Source organism: Thermobia domestica, chromosome 17 (genome assembly GCF_964235325.1).
Source record: "Thermobia domestica chromosome 17, izTheDome1.hap1.1, whole genome shotgun sequence".
In the NCBI taxonomy this organism is placed as follows: domain Eukaryota; kingdom Metazoa; phylum Arthropoda; class Insecta; order Zygentoma; family Lepismatidae; genus Thermobia; species Thermobia domestica.
The window spans coordinates 89419617-89439017 of record NC_137470.1 but is presented as its reverse complement, the minus strand read 5'-3'; the positions used below and the strand labels follow the sequence as shown (position 1 = coordinate 89439017).

General features: G+C 35.8%; 1 protein-coding gene across 1 annotated transcript; it reads right to left on the bottom strand.

The window, feature by feature from the left end:
• Positions 1 to 1308: 1308 nt before the first annotated feature.
• LOC145674566 (uncharacterized) lies at positions 1309 to 8695 on the bottom strand. Its single transcript, XM_081744754.1, has 2 exons — positions 8563 to 8695; positions 1309 to 5640 (listed from the first exon to the last, which is right to left on the bottom strand). The coding sequence occupies exons 1-2, from the start codon at positions 8677 to 8679 to the stop codon at positions 5299 to 5301; spliced, it is 459 nt and encodes a 152-aa protein (XP_081600880.1). The 5' UTR covers positions 8680 to 8695; the 3' UTR covers positions 1309 to 5298.
• Between the last annotated feature and the right edge of the window lie 10706 nt (positions 8696 to 19401).

Here is a 19401-nt window from a genome sequence, read left to right as displayed (position 1 = left end):
GAGAGTCATAGTACCAAACTGTATTGTTGCAGGAACCATATTTTATAGTTACATGGACAATATTTTATAGTTACGTGGACCATACGGTATTCTTGAAGAAACCATACTCTCTCAGTGCATTGTTGTGAGGAACATACTGTATTGTTATAGAAAGCATACGTGATAGTTACGTGGACCATACTATGTCGTTGTGGAAATCATACTGCATTGTTATAGAAGCCATACTGTATAGTCCCATTTACCACACATATATTGTTATGAGTACTATATGGTTAGCAGGAAGTTTTCGAAAACCTGAAAACCGTCTTCCTATGTTCCTCACATACAAATAAGGAAAGTTCATTTACAACTTTCCTAAATGAACTTTTATCTTATTTGGATATGAGGAACACAGTAAGACGATTTTCAAATTTTCCTAAACATCCAGCTAGCCATATAGTACACAGAACAATATAGTGGTACACGGGACTATACAGTATTCCATAGAGAGTGGATGTAGCCAATATAAAAATGGAAACTGGAATTCACTCGCTCAACTTTCCCACGTCTGTATCTACTAAATCAAGTATATATGTGGAAAATACTAAATAAAATTTCATCTTGATCTTACGTGAACAACATTAGAAGCTCATGTGACTCGGATCCCACATTAAGCAGCAGGTTCACGTCTCATACAGCCTCGCTATTAAAAGGGATACTAAAAATCAATCAATCAATCAATCATGCGAACACTGTGCAAGAGACTGTTAGCGGTCTCGCATGAGAGAATATCTTGTATTTTATTTGTATCTGCTGTAATATATATATATATATATATATATATATATATATAAAACTTGAGGTGTTTGAAAAGAAGCTCCTCATATATATATATATATGTATGGTATTCTTGAAGAAACCATACTCTCTCAGTGCATTGTTGAGAGGAACATACTGTATTGTTATAGAGATCATACCTGATAGTTGCGTGGACCATTCTGTATTCTTGAAGAAACCATACTCTCTCAGTGCATTGTTGAGAGGAACATACTGTATTGTTATAGAGATCATACCTGATAGTTGCGTGGACCATACTGTATTGTTGCAGAAACCATACTCTCTCAGTGCATTGTTGAGAGGAACATACTATATTGTTATAGAGTATATTGGTATATTGATATATATTGGTATATACCAACATATTGGTATATTGCCTATATATATACCGGCGTAGACGTTTAAAACAAAGACAATTTCTTAATCAAGAATTTATATATTTCAATAATATACTGTATACTAGCTATACAATGTAGCATTGTGTGACCAAGTACATCAAACAACATTATTGTATAATACAGAAATAGGAGTTACATACACTGTAAAATATTACTCCACTCGTTCATTATTCATTACCAAAACATATTAGTCTTTATTTGTAAATAATGCTTGACTCCTAAGAATATCATTGTACAGCCCCTTTTTAAAAAAGTTTCGAAATGCTTAATTTTGAAGAGATGTTGAAAAGTTGGTCGAGGCCTGCCATGTCGGTCTTGTATCTCCCAAAATATTTGCAGAGTAATGGTACTCACACTGGAATTTGTTTCAGCATTGTGAAGATGCTAAGGAATTCAATTTGTTGTCATAGAACTCAATAAACGAAATCTTTAATGCGGTTTAAACGTGAAGATAGCTCTAAGCAAATGTTTTCTCTTAAACGACTTCGGAGAACGTATTTAGGAACATTTCATAAGACACAAAATTGCTTTTCTTGCCTTCTACGCAATACTGAAAGTTCTAGTGTAATTTTCGTTTTCCCGTACAATTTCTTCAAATGTAACACCAAAATTAAGTGTCTCCACAGACTTTAAGGCGCTTCTATATCTGAAATTAATATTTCCGTACCTATGTTTATTAGGACTTGTTTTGATGTCTTTTTAAGTGTCAGACATTTACTTACAGCCAGTACATGATACACGTATTATCACAAAGAAATCCAAAAATTTTAATACAAGTAGACAGCTATAGAACATGTAGTTACATATTTTATAACAAAAATGTATTAGTATACAATTTACTTTACTAATTGTAGCAGTGTACGAAAAAAAAAATCATTTCACAACGAGAAAATTAAATTTACTATTCGTAATTTTTGAAAATTGTCATATTAAATAAGAAAAAAAAGTAAATATTTTATACAGTTTACATTATGATTCTTTGCTCGTGAAACAAATAAACAATGTTGAACTGTTTACAATGGATAGTTATACAGGGTTAGTCAAAAATATCAGTACAGGCCAGTAATAACGAAATGGGTGGACAGAGGAAGACCAAATGTTGCAAGTCCGTATTCCTTCAAAAACTGCATTGAAAGGAGCTAGTTTTCATCATGGCAGTCATTATGGATTCCACCATATTGGATATCACATAATATTTTTCAAATGGAAAAAGGTATGTGTGACAAAAATAGAATTGTCGTAAAAACAAGAATCTGAACTTATTTTTGACCTATCGTCTTTCGTCTACGAGTTACGTTGTTCTAGATTTAATACTTGAATCTATTACATTGAATGTTAAACGTATCTTATAAACGAATCTCAATAGGAAAAAATGTTCAGATTCTTGTTTTGGGGACAATTCTAGCCTTATTTGATGTCACACACACCACTTTTCATTTAAAAAATATTATGTGATATCCAATATGGCGGACCCCTTTCAATGCAGTTTTTGTAGCAATACGCACTTCCAACATTTTGTTTCCCTCTGTCCACCCGTTTCGTTATTACTGGTCTCCACCGTTACTTTTGACTAACCCTGTGCAAAACATATCTATCATGGAATTACATTTAATACATATGAAGTGTTAGGTGTAAGTCATACTGGAATTGCTGCGTACAGATTACCGTTGTCCATTGAGTTGCAGCAAGTTGGCTGCCCTGTACAAAACCTATTAACTCTCATGCACTTCCACTTAGATGTCAAACCAACGTAATACGCACAGAAATGATCGTCATAACAGTAAGTAGTGAAAGAGCTACAGATTACCATAACTTATGAGTTTTCATCCATCACAATCTTATATACTTTGTAGAATAGTGGACCAGTGGGAGTAACTTCATACAGAACATGATGTCTCTTAAACAAAAATCCTTTGACCTTGCACCAGCTAACAGACAAACATTTATTGTACAATGACATAGGCAAAGAGGAACAAAAGAGAGTGAATTTACTGTCTTTCGTTAAATAAGTGTTCGTACCAGGACCAAGTTCAGTATCATTTCGGAAACCTATTTGGTTTGAAAATCGGTGACATATTTGTAACTGGTGTTTCACACTTAAGGTTTCGATAATATTTTTACGAGAAGAAGTGACGTGGGCTGCAACTTTCGATGGCCGATGTTTCGATTCAAATCGCATTGACCATGTGTTAACAAGCGTCCTATTTGTTGAATTATACGGGGATAATGAATCATGTGATGGTGTTTGGGTTTTAATGTATCATGAAACAAAGACCGATAAAGTTCGTGGTGTTCACTAATAAGCATTCAAAGCAAATCTGAAGTATTCACATGAAGAACTCTTGCAGTTACTATCACTGTAATTTTCCTTAAAAGGATATAAATCTGCCACACTGGATCATTTCTTGAAACCAAATCACCAGCTATTATTCCAAGTTATCTTATTGTAAATAACATTTCTGACGCTGACATGTTCAACATTCTGTTTCTCACGTTTTGTGCAGTTACAGGTGTTGGTTTATTGACATTGGCTAAGGTACTTGCTAAAGCTGCTATTCTACTGTTTAAATTGGACAATGTGAAAATTCGTATTTCATTGATAAAATAAATTAGAATATGACCCATATCGTAGTTGCAAACACCTTCAAGAAGGTCATGCATTATATCTACACAGTAATTTTCTGTTACATGGAAGTTAGGTAATGTATTCCAAACACTATTCTCTTTTATCCCAGTCTGTTGTGTGTCTTCTCTAAGGTGCTGCATGTAATTCTCTTTATTTCGTAAAATGTCGCTGTTTTCGATTTCTTGTTTCTGAATGATAGTTTTAGTACTAAGACAGAACCTACAGGGAAAATTACAAGAGAAAGACTCAGTAAAGCCCAAAGCGGAATGAATTCCCAAATTATCACCCACTATTGCACATAATTTAAATTTAATATTCACTAATTTACTATCATATGTGACACTAATACCTGTTACTTGAAGAAAACGCAACTCTTCAACCAAAATTGAGAAAGTTGCTTTGTTACCAAAAGTTTTCCTATCGTTAGCGTGAAATAGGAGGGCCAAAAATATATTTTCTAATTTGCTGGAGAATTCTGGTGGGATACAAGCTATTGAGTAATAAATGGCACCCAACTTTTTCAAACCTGCATGTCCGCCTAAAGGATTATTTGTTTCGTAATCATCATAATACAAAAACAACAGTAAAACTAAATCATTACAATCTGTTACCTCATTCCTCCAAAATTATCCTTGTATACAACTAAATAGTAGATCTGTGGATTGAAGTGCATCGTTCATGAAATTTAATATTGTGCACATAACATTAGGTAATTCTAAGATTTTTAGAACACGCCTCATGCATATGTACTTTCCCTTTGCTGGAATTACTTGTAATGCTGATTTTACTTGCTTTCTTGTTTCTCCTATAATGTAATCTACAAATTTAATAAAGTGTCCAGTTTCTTCTAATTTTTTAAATCGTTTATACTCTGAATTTAGATTTCTAAAGCGACTAGACATGATTTCGAATATACAATCTATTTCTTGTGTAATATCATCGCACCTATGGTCATTCAATTTTTTTTAAAGCTTTTTCCTTGATAACTTGGGCAACTGTATTATCAAGAAATTCTTCAAGATTTTCCACAATGAATTGAACATGACGCCTTGTGAGAGTTGGGTGACTATATAACTTACTAACAAAGTTCAATGCCTCCTCTTCTAAAGCATTTTTATACTGTATTGTCATTATTGTTGCATAATGCAGAAGATGCTGATTAATGGTTTATATGTAGTACATTTTGCTTGTCTTCGTTATGAATTTTACGTTCTATAGGTACATTAAATGCGACTGATTGCTCGTGTTTTTTGACATGTTTCCGAAATGAGTTTACATTATCAAACTCCCGACTGCATAAAAATTCTCCACAACGATACACAGTATTCACCTTAAATGTATGAACAAATCTTAAATGTAACAGTAACGCTTTACATGTCTTGAGATCACATTTACAAACAAAACACCTAGCCATGTTCGTTACACTGACCAACCTGTCACGTCACCTTAGAGAAGTACTTAGTTCTCGAAGGTGTTTAACGTGGAAATGAGGCTACTTACAGCTGTGAACCTCTTATCCCACACAGTTTCTATTCCGTATATAAGATGCTGTATAAAGGCCCACGCCTGCTTGCTCTCCTGTGGGTACTTTCCATTCAACACATGAAAGGATTTGAAGCATATATCTACCGTCTTGAGTGCACTTTCCACTTTGAAAATATCTCCTTCTATGCTCACATAAAAATGCTCTGGTTCCAACACATTAGGCGCAACTGCAATTAGTAAGGGCTGCACAGTACCTCCCAATCTTTTCATTTTCAAATGGTGTCTCTCAAGATCTGAAAGGAGATCCGAACCTTCCTGAAATTATAAATATATGAATGTTATTAGTAATCAGCGTGAAATTGCAGATAGTAATTATGTATCTTAATGCACATAATCTGTCAGTTTAGTTATAGATTTAAAAAAAGGTGTATTAATAATTATTTTGCTTAAGAAAACATATTACATCAGTTTAAATATTTCGCATTGTTCTTGCAGGTCATTATACATTCATAAGCAATTCAAATCATCAGCATGTTCCTCTTACTTACTTCATATAAATTAAATAACTTTACATATACTGTACTTCAAAGCTGTATAATTAAATATCGTTAAGCCAATATTGAGTAATTTCATGTCACAATGATGAACACAAGGAAAAAAGTTGTACTGCCCATACTCTCTATAAGAATGTAAGTAATATTTTCAGGGAATAACATCCCATTATTGGATTTTAAAAAATCTGAAAATGGTGAAATAACTGAAAATCATATGAGAAAGGATAAAAAGGGATAAAAAAATTCCTTTTTATCCTTTCGACCTCCCGAATGATTTTTACCGTTATTTCACATTTTTCATACTTTTCAAGCTGATATTGGTGCAACAATGAAATGAAATTAAATCTTTGAGTTTTATGTCCCACGGTTATGCCGGTTAGGCTAAAGGAGACAGTGATGACAAGAAATGAATGAAATGGTGGAATGAAGAAAGTGGGAGGAAACGGGAGAACCCCGAGAAAACCCACGAGCCGACATTGGTGCAGTTGTTCCCTGAAAATGTTACTTCATAGAGTGTGCGGTGTGTACTAAGCTATATCTTGTGTTTGTCATTGTGATTATCATAATTGATAGCAATTTGTACTTATATAATTTTATGTAAGTCCAATCAATGTCCTAAGCCTGACTATTCCAAGAACGTATAAACATTTCTGTTAGTATAAATTTGTATGCTTACTTCACAACTGCAAATTGTCTCACAATCCGTCCACTGAATCTCGAGTTACAAATTTTGACAATTTGGCTACATTTGCGTAAACAGTTGTGATTGCCATTTTTGAGTTCGAGATCATTCGGAATCACGTCTATTAATTTCCTTTGTAATTGAGATAGAGTGTTTATTTTGTCCCCTCTTAATGAAATTGGCTTTCAAATAAGAGAGAAAAAGTGCCATTTAATCCTCCCTCCAAAGAAAAAGTTTAAGAAAAAGCTTACATTATTAAGCACATTATCCTTTATAGCTTTTTAGCCGATCCTTGGATTTTGATGAGATTTTTTTTTTTTTTATTTTTTTTATTCCTAAGTTTATAAACACCAATATGATTGAAATACTTTTGAGCATTCTTTCCCTATACTCCGACTTGCTTTTATCACAAACTCAGTTGTTTTCATTCCAGGAAATGCAGTAAACATATTAAAAAGACATGGCGTCATCGTTCCACAATAGCATATGTTTAAGAAGAAAAGATATCTTGGATTTAAGAGTAATTACTTTTTGAGAGTCGAAATTAATTGCTCCAATGTCAGTTTCTGCATATATATATAAAACAATGAATGCGAAATATATTTCCGAAATGTTTAACTTCTCTGTCTCATTACATCTGCTGCTTTCTTTCATAAAATACAACAATCTGTAATTTGTTCTCATATCAGTGAAAAAACATACTCATAAAGTAGGAAACATAATTCATAGGGTCAGGTAGGGTTACGTTGAGACGCTCTACAGAGTGTACAGTCGTACAGAATTCAAACTATGTACGAACAACACCTCTAAAAATTATTTCATTGAGTTACCTATTGAATCGATGTTTGGAAAACATTCTTGAACACAAGCTAACGGTAAAAAAAAAATCTTCTTCTCAAATCCTTCCATTTCTGTAACAAAAACTTTTCTTTTCTGCCAGGAACACTAAAACTTTTGTTAAAGCTATTGAACTATAATGGTAATCCAAAATTCAAAAAAGTATCCGGTAGTAGACTTTATGGAGTAACAGAATCACCACAAAATTCAACGTATCAAGCAGTGTGTGAAGAAGCAGGAGCTGTAAAATGCATGGGACTATTATGGAACAATATCTGGGGCTACTGTAAAACAGCTTTTACGACATGTATATGTAACACATTAATTCTACTTTATTTTCATGCTTTTACGAAATGGTTTCGCAATAAAAACTATTTTTTTTATTACACAGCAAAAATATTGTATCACATATGCTAAACGAAGTATACTGTTTACCTTGTTCAAATGCTGAGAAAATAATTATTCAAGTTAAATATTTTACTTTTATTATTTAGGATCAAAAGTGCATCATTTTCAGATAAATAAAACCATAATATAACAAATTGATTTACGTGTCATCAATAATATATAGCAAATTCTGTAAAGCTTTGAGTGCTTGTTAGCCTAATTTTCATTTTTAAACTTAGAAACTTGGCGACAACAAAGAAAACACTAAGATAAATTCTTAATGAAGCAGAACGTCATACTTAAAAAAAGTTTCAAAAACTGGATGTAATTAAAAGTTTCCATTATTTTCTGAACTGTCGTAGTACTGATTTTGAATAAATACTGCAAATAAAAACTATCCATCACAGAGTCACCAAACTTGATTTCTTAAAGAGAATGTTCGCGACTGTCTTACAGGAGCCCACACAGGTTCGTATGATCACCTGGGCCAGAGTAATAAACATGCCCCGTTATAGCCCCATCATTGTCTCATAATAGCCCCAAACGCGGGGCTATGATACACTATTTTTATCTTTTAATGCAAAACCTTCAGAATTAAGACATTAAAATGGTGGAATCCAATAGAATTCTCAGTTCATTATATTCTGACGTTTGTTTGTCTTCCTAGCATTAATACAGAAGTGGCAAAAGATTTTTGTATCTTAAAATAGCTCTACCTGACCCTATTTATTATTTTCAGTGAAAGTGGTCTTCCGATTTATTCATAGTTATAAATACCTTTACATGAAAAATGAAGGATTGCTGCGACTCTATCTTCGACGGTTTCCACACGCCACTTTTGTTTTTTCGCTTCATAGACGTCAGAACAGGTGGAAAATATCTGCCCAGTAGCATAAGTAATACTAGTGTTTTGGATCCTGTAAAAGATACAAACATACCATATTAAAATATATTTCAGACGTTCTAATGACACGCGCAGGAGTTCTAATCATATTACTACTTACTCTTCCATGCAACTCCTGAATATTTCTTACCAAGCTTTCGACTCTCCTCTGGAGTCTTGCTCACGAAGGTTAAAAACATGAGTAAGAAAAATAAAAATAAAAAAATCCAGGAAATAAAAGTAATCGAATTAATAGAGTGGAGAGCCCTGCTGTAGACATGTTGTCAAGATCGTACGCTGACATTTCTTAATTAAGGGTCTTCAACATCTGCGACGTTACTGCCAATTTTACAGTTTTTCTGTAAGATCTTCAAAACAAATAAAATAAATCGACAGGCAAAAGCACAGTGCACTACACAATATTATTTTGTACGTAGTACCGTTAGCACGACTCGTCTATCTGCTTTCACTTTGTAGCTGTTTATAGATTTTGCATTTATTTGCGGGTTTATAAATACCTGCAGAGCGAAAGCAGATAGATGAGTCGTGATAACGTTATCACGTACACAATAATATTCTCTAGTGCTCTGTGTCTTTGCCTTTCAGTTACTTTTATTCATGTTGAATATATTCCAGAATAACTAAAATTGGATGTAGTTAATTTTGCTAGTGTTGAAGACCCTTAATTGCATTCTTTCCATGTCTATGATCGTAACATATGACGAACGCTTATCAAGTGAATGTAATATGCAAATAGTAACAAGAGATTTCATAATTACCAGATATTAAATCATTTGAAACAAATACCTTTAGTAGCATATGAAAGATTTTTCTAAGTTTTTATGGGTGTATAACACAGGAGTTAGGTTATATGATTTAAAGCTCTTCATTACTTGCGGTGTGATATTAAGAAATAACGTCTTTTTTCGGTAATTATCTGTGTTTTGTGGAATGTAGATAACCGGTGCAGATATGAAATAAGATATAACTTATTACGTTAATGTTGAATCGCAGGATCAGAGAAATAATTAACGATGTCGAATATACAACCTGAGTCAAAAAAGGCTCTTAACACCCCAATATATTACCACTCTATGTCAAATGTGGAAATGGTGTCAATGAATCATCACATCAAAAATGAATGATCAACACCATCTTGGCTGTCAATGGCAAGGGGGCGGTCGATCACGTGCATAGTGCCAGTCTGTTTCCGCTTTGTTGTGATGATCAATGACATTCTCCATTTCCACGTCGGACACTACAATAGAGATATACTTTAGATGCTAAAATACTTTTTGCGTCACTCTGTATAGTATATATAATTCAGAATGTGTTATGGGATTGCAAAAAAATGAAATCTTTGGGTTTTACGTCCCACGGTTATTCCGGTTAGGCTAAAAGAGACGGTTTATGGGATTGCAGTTAACTGCATCTTAATATATTGTAACTTATTCCAGACAGGATGAAGAGAAAACGTAATTGTTTTAACCTGTGAATATACGAAACGAGCACTCCAATAATTTACATTTAGTTAGCTTGACACTTCAATTCATACTCAATATGATCTGGTTAATATAATTTTATTTTCATTAACGTGTTTTTTCAACTATGGATGAAACAAAAATAAATTACCTACATTTATATTTTTAAATTCCAAAGCTTGCACTAGTTCCACTGCTTCTGGAGCTGAGTATGTGGTACTCTTAAAAATTCTTTCTAATTTTGGACTTTCTTCTGCCCATCTCGAATAGAATAGTATCTCTTTGTCGGGGTATGTATGACAGAAATCAGCATCCAACTAAAAAAAAAAAGTAAATTATTGACCTTCATCGTAGAACGGATAAATGCGTATAAAGAGTAAATGCTATTACCATTGAATATTACAGGATCATATTTGTCTTTAGCTGAATCGAAGGATCTTGTGTAATACAAATGAAGAAAAGCATGGGTTACATTATCCGACAAATGGTGTGGTGTTATTATAGACACCACACACCTAATTTACAGACACCAGGCAGGGTACTACATAATTTCTTTCCAGGTCTACTAAACGAGGCAAATATCGACATGATGAGAATATATTGTTCATTCACATTTCCTTTTGCAGGTTTTTGTGACCGCAGGCTTATTGGCCACAATTGCCACAAATCTCCAAGACTGCTTGCAACAATGGCAAGAGAGTGAGTTGGTCCCCTTGTTACTTGGGAGAACAAAACCTGAATTTTGTTTACTATGATTCCATACTGAGCAAAATCACTCGTTTTTAATGAAGCAGGAAAACAATAGTTTACTCAGAAACAAAATCAACTTTTTCCTTGAATGGGCCACGATGGATCAGTGGTAGAGCGTTCACTTCTAGTGCGTTGGATGCCCGGTTCGATCCTAGCTCACACCAAGTGGCCTCTGTGGAGGACAAACATCATGCACTGTACCCCTTGTTTCCTTTTATAGTTTTCATTACATTATTTCATTCATTTCCCCCTCACCACAGTCTCCCTCAACCTTAGCACATACTTGGTGACATTCAAATAAGGGAGCAGGTCAATCTTATAATTCTTAGTGAGAATGGCAAGTGCCTGCCCTTTTGTAATGGTGGCAACATTTCATTCGTTAATAGTTCGCATATGATTCTAACGTCCTCCCCCTTTGGACAGTTTGTAACTGTACTTCTACTATACATTGACCTAGCAATACTCATGAGATAACCACTTAATATCTGGTCGGCCCCCTCTGGACCTGCAGCGCGCCGCCATTCGATGTGGAACTTGGTCTGCAAGTTCCTCATGTACTTCCGGAGACAGTTGACACCACGTACAGATTTACCTATTCGTGGGTCACGGATCCAATGCACAGAGCCCGAGTTCAACGGCATGACAGATATGCTCGATGAGGTTCATATCAGGGTTCCGGGTGGCCAGTTCAGTCATTGAACTTGCATGTTCTTCGAATCACTCGAGAACGATATTGGTAGCGATGTGGGAGCACATTGTCCTGCTGAAACATCGTAACGCCGCATACTGGCATACCACGGAAGTACTTTCGTACCGTGGCACCACGGCATGCCTTGTATGGAAGAATACCTCTTTTTTTTTTTTTTTAACCTAGGAATTAACTAATGTGTTAAGTTCCAAAGTTGGTCGTCCGTTTCTAGCAAAATTTTGAAAGTTTACCGGGAAGAAATCAATAATATGCTAATTTGTGTGCTTTATAATGTATAAGGAGAGCGAAAGTTGTATTTATTTTCTTATATAAACGGTTATAAACATGGAACTATTTGACAAGCAGAGGGAACTACTTGGCGCAAGGTTACTTAATGGTAGCATTATATAAATGTAATCAGCATTTGTATTGAAAACATGTTCATATTCATTTTCATATTCATATTTATTTGCCTGTTCATAGCTTACAAATGAGGACAATCCTCAATTAAGCATTACAGTTGTCAGATATGATTTACATTCTCTATATATTATCAGTAAGATAAGTTTCCACAGAGTAATAGCTTTTTTCTAACAATAATTCTAACAGAGTATTTCTTTGACTGGTGATAATCAGAAAAATTCACTAAAAGTAAGTAAAAGTCATGGCTTAATAAATCTAAAATAAACTGTAGAAAATGCGGTAAGCAAATAACTGTAAAGAAACGTGGAGGAAGTTATACTTTTCAATGTAACGGTAACATAAGCAACATGGCAGCAAGGTTCTAGAACACATGTCCCCCTTCCCATTTAGCTATAATAAAGACAGAAAAGATCGAGCCCTGCGGCTCACTCACTTCACTCACTAACGCTCGCTCGGCAATATTAGGTAAATTAAATACTAAACTTTGGTACACAAAGAAATCTATTATTACGCTTTTAGCCAATAACTAGGCGGCCGACCAATTTCGGAATAAATGTTCTAACGTGGCTCAGGCAACTACAATTGGCATTTATTTCGAAGTTGGTCGTCCACTGGGTTTTCGGGGGCTCTGACCCACCTTCACACCCTAACGTTCGCTCGGCAATACTAGATGGAATAAAAATTAAACTTTGGTACACAAAGAAACCATTAGCGCTCACTCGAGCAGACGGTTCTACCAAATAGAAAATGTATAGTTAAAGTACGATGCAAAACGTTTTTCGTGAAGGAATGATAATGTGAATACAAATAATTACTACGAGTACACAGCATATTGAAATGAATTTTGAGTGATTGTGAAAGCATTGTATGTCTAAGTGTACTCTTCCACTATCCCCGCTTATATGTGTACCTCCTGTCACTGACACGCCTGCTTACTCGGATGCACCACCTCGCTACCTCTCGCCCCCCCTGCCCTGACTCGCTTAGATAGCATTCATGCTTTTGTGTTTTACGCACTGTAGTTTTTATGCCATACTTCCACACTGTATTTATACTGAGGACTCCTGAAGTCAACCTGCAAATAGTAATGGAGCTCCTCATTTAGTGCATGCTCTGCTAAACTAAATAGAATGCTCTAACCTGACATGAAAATGTAAGAAATAGGTCAAAATTTGGTAGGACCGTCTGCTCGAGTGCAATTAATTGTTACGCTTTTAGCCAAAACCTAGGCGGACGACCGCCTAATTAATTCACCCAGTATTGCCTAACGAGCGTTAGCGAGTGAATGCGGGTTATATCTCCTGAAAACCCAGTGGACAATCAACTTCGGAATAAATTCCGACTCTCCTTACATATTATCAAGCACACAAACAAGCAAATTAATCATTGCTTCCCGGTAAATTTTCAGGGTTAACTTTTTAACGCCCGCTCCAGCAGGCATACTCAGAAACGAGAAATTACACTCTATTAAAGTTATGAAAATAAATCAAAACTTACCTAACCTTAAGCTAACCCGTTCCTACCCTACTTATACTCATCTTACTCTAATCTACCCTCCCCTACTCTACTGTACCCTTATAAAGCGGCCCTACTTACCGATGCGCATCTGGAGCGTGTATTGTAACATTTACCCAATTTTCAAAATTTTGCTAGAAAAGGACTACAAAATTCGGAATCGAATTCGGAATAATCTTCTACAGGAAGAAATAGTAGCATTACTCGGGCAGACGGTTCTATCAAATTATGATACATTTCTTACATTTTCAGGTTACGTTAGAGCTTTATATTTCCTTTAACAGAGCAGGCAGTAAATGAGGAGCTCCATTACTTGAAAAGGACTCAAAATAAACAGTGTGGGCGTATGGCATAGTCCATGAAGCTCGAACCAATTTATACTAGGTGGCCACTAAGAAGTACGAATGCTATCTAACTGAGTCATCGCAGGAGCGCAGCAGGGCGGGAGAGCCAATCGCGACGGGGTGCGTTCGTAAGGAGCAGGCGCGGAGGGAGCGACGGAGGGTATACTTATAAACGAGGATAGCGGCAGAGCACACTTACATATACAATACTTTCACTACCAGCCAAAATTTATTTCAATATGCTATGCACTGACAGCAATTACGTATATTCACACTTTCATTCATTCACAAAAAAAAAAAAAAAAAAAAAGTTTCACGTCGTATAATTTACCTATAAATTTTCTATTTGGTAGAACCATCTGCCCGAGTGAGCCCAAAACAGTATTACCGAATTTACTACTTCAATCGACAAGATCCTAGAACACTGGCCCCCTCTCCATTGAGTTGTAATAAATTTAGTTAAAACCATGTCTGCGGGGCTACTATATCGCTCCCTAGCGGTAATACTACGTGAATTGAGTAATGACCTTTGGTACAGTACGTAATCAACCAAAATGTTTCGAGCGTTCTACAACATTCAACTTCAATCGAAGATTCCTGACAGCAATGCACATATCAGCTTCTATTTGTTAAGATACTCTTACTTGTTACGTAAATTTTGCAAAGAGATCCGAAAACATTTGCAGTAGCATGCAAACACTTTCTGTAATCAACTAATAGAGAACCACTTAATAGGCCTATTGCTGAGCAGTTTTAGCAAGCTCAAATCACAATTACAGGGAAATCCTACTGCATTATCCTAGAAATAATACTATATTCTTTACATAAATTAACATAGGGTACATTCATACATACCTTCAAATCTAGTAATTAAATTTTCGAATCCCATTCGTGTAAGAATACTTTTCCACGACATGACCACGGATTGTTTTGAAATTTCGCGCAAGTGCCCTATCGTTTCTACGACTATGCGTATATCGTACGCATGACTATAAATATATGATTTATTTCAAAATACTAAGTATTGTAAGCACTTTAATGATACAAGAGCAATACTTATTGTTTGTATAGCCATAAAATAATTAACTATATTTTATGTTTTTCACAACTATCTCGTTCTGATTATGATTACAATGCAAAATTGAGTATAGTAGTTACAACAACAAAAATATTTGGTCTAGGAATTAATTCGTGCGGGTGGACAAGAGATGGCGCAACGAACGGAGCGTCCCACAGTTCCGTGTATCCACACATGTGTTGCAAACCCCTGTCATCGCGTATCGTTTGTAGTATAGGGCAGTGGATTAAAGCGTCAACAACACCAGTTTGTAGTTAAGTGAACATGGCGCAATTTGTGCCTGATAAAGTGTTTTTGCGGGGTGTCCTGCTGCATTACTTTAACATGCAGAAAAGTGCGACTGAAAGTCATCGTATTTTGGTGGAAGTGTATGGTGACCATGCTCTAGCTGAGCGAACGTGTCAGAAGTGGTTTGCCCGGTTTAGAAGTGGTGATTTCGGCTTGGCAGACCAAGAGCGAGCTGGACAGCCAAAAAAATTTCAAGACGAAGAATTGACAGCATTGCTCGAGCAGGATTCGTGTCAAACGCAGGAACAACTTGCAGCAGCATTAGGCGTTGATCAAACAACAGTCTCCAAAGGCTTGAAAGCCATGGGAATGATTCAAAAGATGTCACGTTGGGTTCCACATGAATTGAAAGACAGAGACGTTGAAAGACGAAAAACCATTTGCGAATTGCTGCTTCAACGACAGAGCAGAAAGGGGTTTCTGCATCGAATTATTACGGGTGATGAGAAGTGGATCCATTACGAGAACCCTAAACGAAAAAAGGCCTGGGTGAAACCAGGTGAACCAGGTCCATCACAACCAAAACGAGATATTCACTGTGCAAAGGTTATGCTGTGCATATGGTGGGATATGAAAGGTGTGGTGTACTATGAGCTGCTGCAACCGGGTGAAACTATGAATGGAGAACGTTATCGACGACAATTAATGCGTTTGAAGCAAGCTCTGGCCAGAACACGACCAGAATGGGAGAACAGACATGATAAACTTATTGTTCAACATTATAACGCTCGCCCACATGTCGCAAAACCGGTCAAAACCTATTTAGAAAATGTCGGATGGGAAGTTTTACCCCACCCGCCGTATTCACCAGATGTTGCTCCTTCGGACTACTACTTGTTCGATTGTATGAACAACGATTTGATTGGACAGCGGTTTACTTCTTCAGAAGATATCGAAACATGGGTCTCTGACTGGATCGCTTCCAAGGATGAGGACTTCTTTCGCCACGGAATCCGTACATTGCCTGACAGATGGGCGAAAGTGGTGGCTAGCGATGGACAATATTTTTCTTAAGGTATTTATGTATTTTGTGTTTGTACTACAGCTTCAATGTGTGCGTACCAACCGCACGAATTAATTCCTAGACCAAATATGATTTGCACAACTTTATTCTTGTTCTTATTACAATCCAATTTTCAACTATATTTTTATTGTACGTGCAACCCAACCTGTTTTTTCAGTGTATGTATCGTGGTGAAGACAAATTCTACTTAATTTCTCTTTAGGCATCCAAAGTTTCGATATTAATGTTGTACAGGAGCTGACACCTACTTTCTCCCCTCTCATTTCCTTTCGGACACTAATCGCTTTTATCCTTTCCCTATCACTATATCTTATCCTTTCTTTTCTTTTCTATCAGCTTCAGAACGCTTATTTACATTGCAATAGGACGTAATATTGAGGTCTTAAATTGCCAGTAATAATAATAATAATAATAATAATAATAATAATAATAATAATAATAATAATAATAATAATAATAGTATTAAAATATTTAAAGTTGTCCTAAAATTAGGCAAAACTTACAGATAAGTCGGGATTTCGGGAGGGTGTCTGGACCTCTAGGACGCACCTCTGCAACTACCAAAATTTTAAACCAATGCGTTCCACTGAAGTTTCATGTAGAAAGTGTTGTACTGTACGTTTTGAGGAAGATAACTGTAATAAAAATAACTGAATATCACTGAACAGTAAGGCATATAATAGACGAACTTTTAGGATATGCAGAAGTAATTATAAAAGCTTTGCTTCAATAGTACCTACACAGACCATAATAAATTCAATGAGCTTATAAGATTCAGTCTACAAAGAATGTACTGGTCGTTCGTGGATCCGATTTGATTCGACTACCTTCAGATTACTGGTCTAGCGCCTTGACCACTTAACCACGATTACTACGCAGCAATTGGTTTGTCTTTAGTTTGTTCACGAGTATAATACACGCGCCGTATTTGATTCAAAATAAATGAGTTTTGTATTTTCTTTTTAAAAATCTGTAATGTTGATAATTTAGTGAATACAGTGATATATGCTCTCCGAGTCCTCAAGTACATATTCTTGTGTTTTGCCAATCAATCTGAGTATTAACAAGCTACTGTTTTGAGCGAACAGAAAAGGCTCTTTATTTAGGCCAGCCGAAAGAATTAACGCTTTAAATGACAGCATTTGTGCTTCCTTCGAGCAGCTAATATTGCTAGTGTAGTGTGTCGGTTACTCGTGCCTGTGTGTGTGTTATCTGACTGATTTTGATTGTATTTTTCATCTGTTCTTGATATTCTCAAACACAAACAAACTATTTGCTGAGCAAAACAATATATTCACATAGAAAACTACATACGTGTTACAGTTTCGCCAACTAACATTTTGGCTTCACCAGACACTATCTGATAGTGTCTGATGAAGCCAAAATGTTAGTTGGCGAAACTGTAACACGTATGTAGTTTTCTATGTGAATATATTGTTTTGCTCAGCAAATAGTTTGTTTGTGTTTAAGTAGGCTATATACAAAGCAAAGCTTCTACTTATGGAAAATATTACGGTTGATATTCTCATCTATTTTAATTTTTTTGAATTCAGTGTTGTGACTTAAGTTCGATATGAAAACGATGCGCCTCAATACACTTCGTATCAGTTTTCAAAGTGTGGTAACTGTGCCGACTTCTGTTATTTTACATGAGTGGATTAGGGATACCTTTGGGTTACCCTTGGAAACCGTGCTCAGCATAGAAATGGATTTTCCACGTAAGCTATTATATATTAAATTGAAAACTCAGGAAGATTGTGAATGCATTTTAAATGAATTTTCTGATACTGTTACGTATTCGGATGCGGTAGGTTCTTATAACCTACCTATTGATTCGGCTTCATATTTGATTAAATTGGTCCGCATTCATGCGGTTCCAATGGAACTTTCTGATTTACACCTTAAACAAGTTTTTCTTTCCTATGGGGAAATTATAAGTCTTACCGATTAACTTTACTGTACTGGACATTTTTACCCGGTGCACACCGGGCGGAAATTACTTAAGATCGTCCTCAAAAAGAACATTCCGTCATATGTCACAGTTTATGGTCTTCGTTTGTGGGTGACATATACTGGACAAATTAAAACTTGTGCGCGATGTGATAGTGATCAGCATTTGATTTCTGAATGTGATAAACGACTGCCTAAACGTGCTTATGTGACTGTTCCGGTTCTTGGAGGTTCTAGACTACCTCCCGAGTCAAATTCACGCTTGTCTCCAGTGCAACTTAGAGATGTTCCAGATGTTACTAACTTGAGTGTTTTTCCTGTACTTTCTACTTCTTCCCTAGTCAAGAATACTAGGGCTGATGTTGATGTGGAGAATAACCCTCCCTCTCTTAGTGTCCCCGGACCTCCTTCTTCAGAGATATCGGGTTCTGTTAATATTTCGCCTACTGATGTTTCCAGCACAGGTGCGATAATACCTACTATTTCTTCTGAATTGAATCAGATAAGTTCGGATGATACTTTAGAGGCTGCTGCTGTGATGCCGTTAGTAGTGGACTCGTCTCTTTCGACGCCCTCAGTGAACGTTTCAAGTGACCAATCAGCACTTGACCAACAAGCTGCAGTATCTAGTCCGGAGCTTGTTACCTCTCCTAGTGTTTCTGTTATTCCCACCGCAAATTTGCCTAGTGTGATGAATGCTGAGATGGTACATTTGGATACTTCGAAAAAAAAGAAACGCACTCTGATAGTAAAGCTCCTAAAATTCAAGAAGTCTTTGACTCATCTCTGGCTGATGAACCTAGTATTGCTCTCCGCACGCGATCTAAACAACTTTCGCAATCACAGGTGCCCACTGTGTCTAATGAACGTTCCTTTTCGTCACAGCAATCTTAATTTTTTGTTATGTTTTATGGGTTTAAATTTTTGCGGTGTGGTAATTTCTCTGCTTCGTGCATAGTTTTTGCATTTTGTATATTACTCCCTTCTGTTCTACATTTTTACTTTTCTATTTTCCATATTATGTATGGTGTTCGGATTGGACTTTAACGGACTTTCTTCCGCTACGATGCAGTTTCTGCCTTTATTAATACTAGAATGATTGATATTTTGTTTGGCCAAGAGGTTAAAATTACTGATTTACACGGCTTATATAATTATACTTTTATTAGTAATGAAACTGTAGCAGGTACAG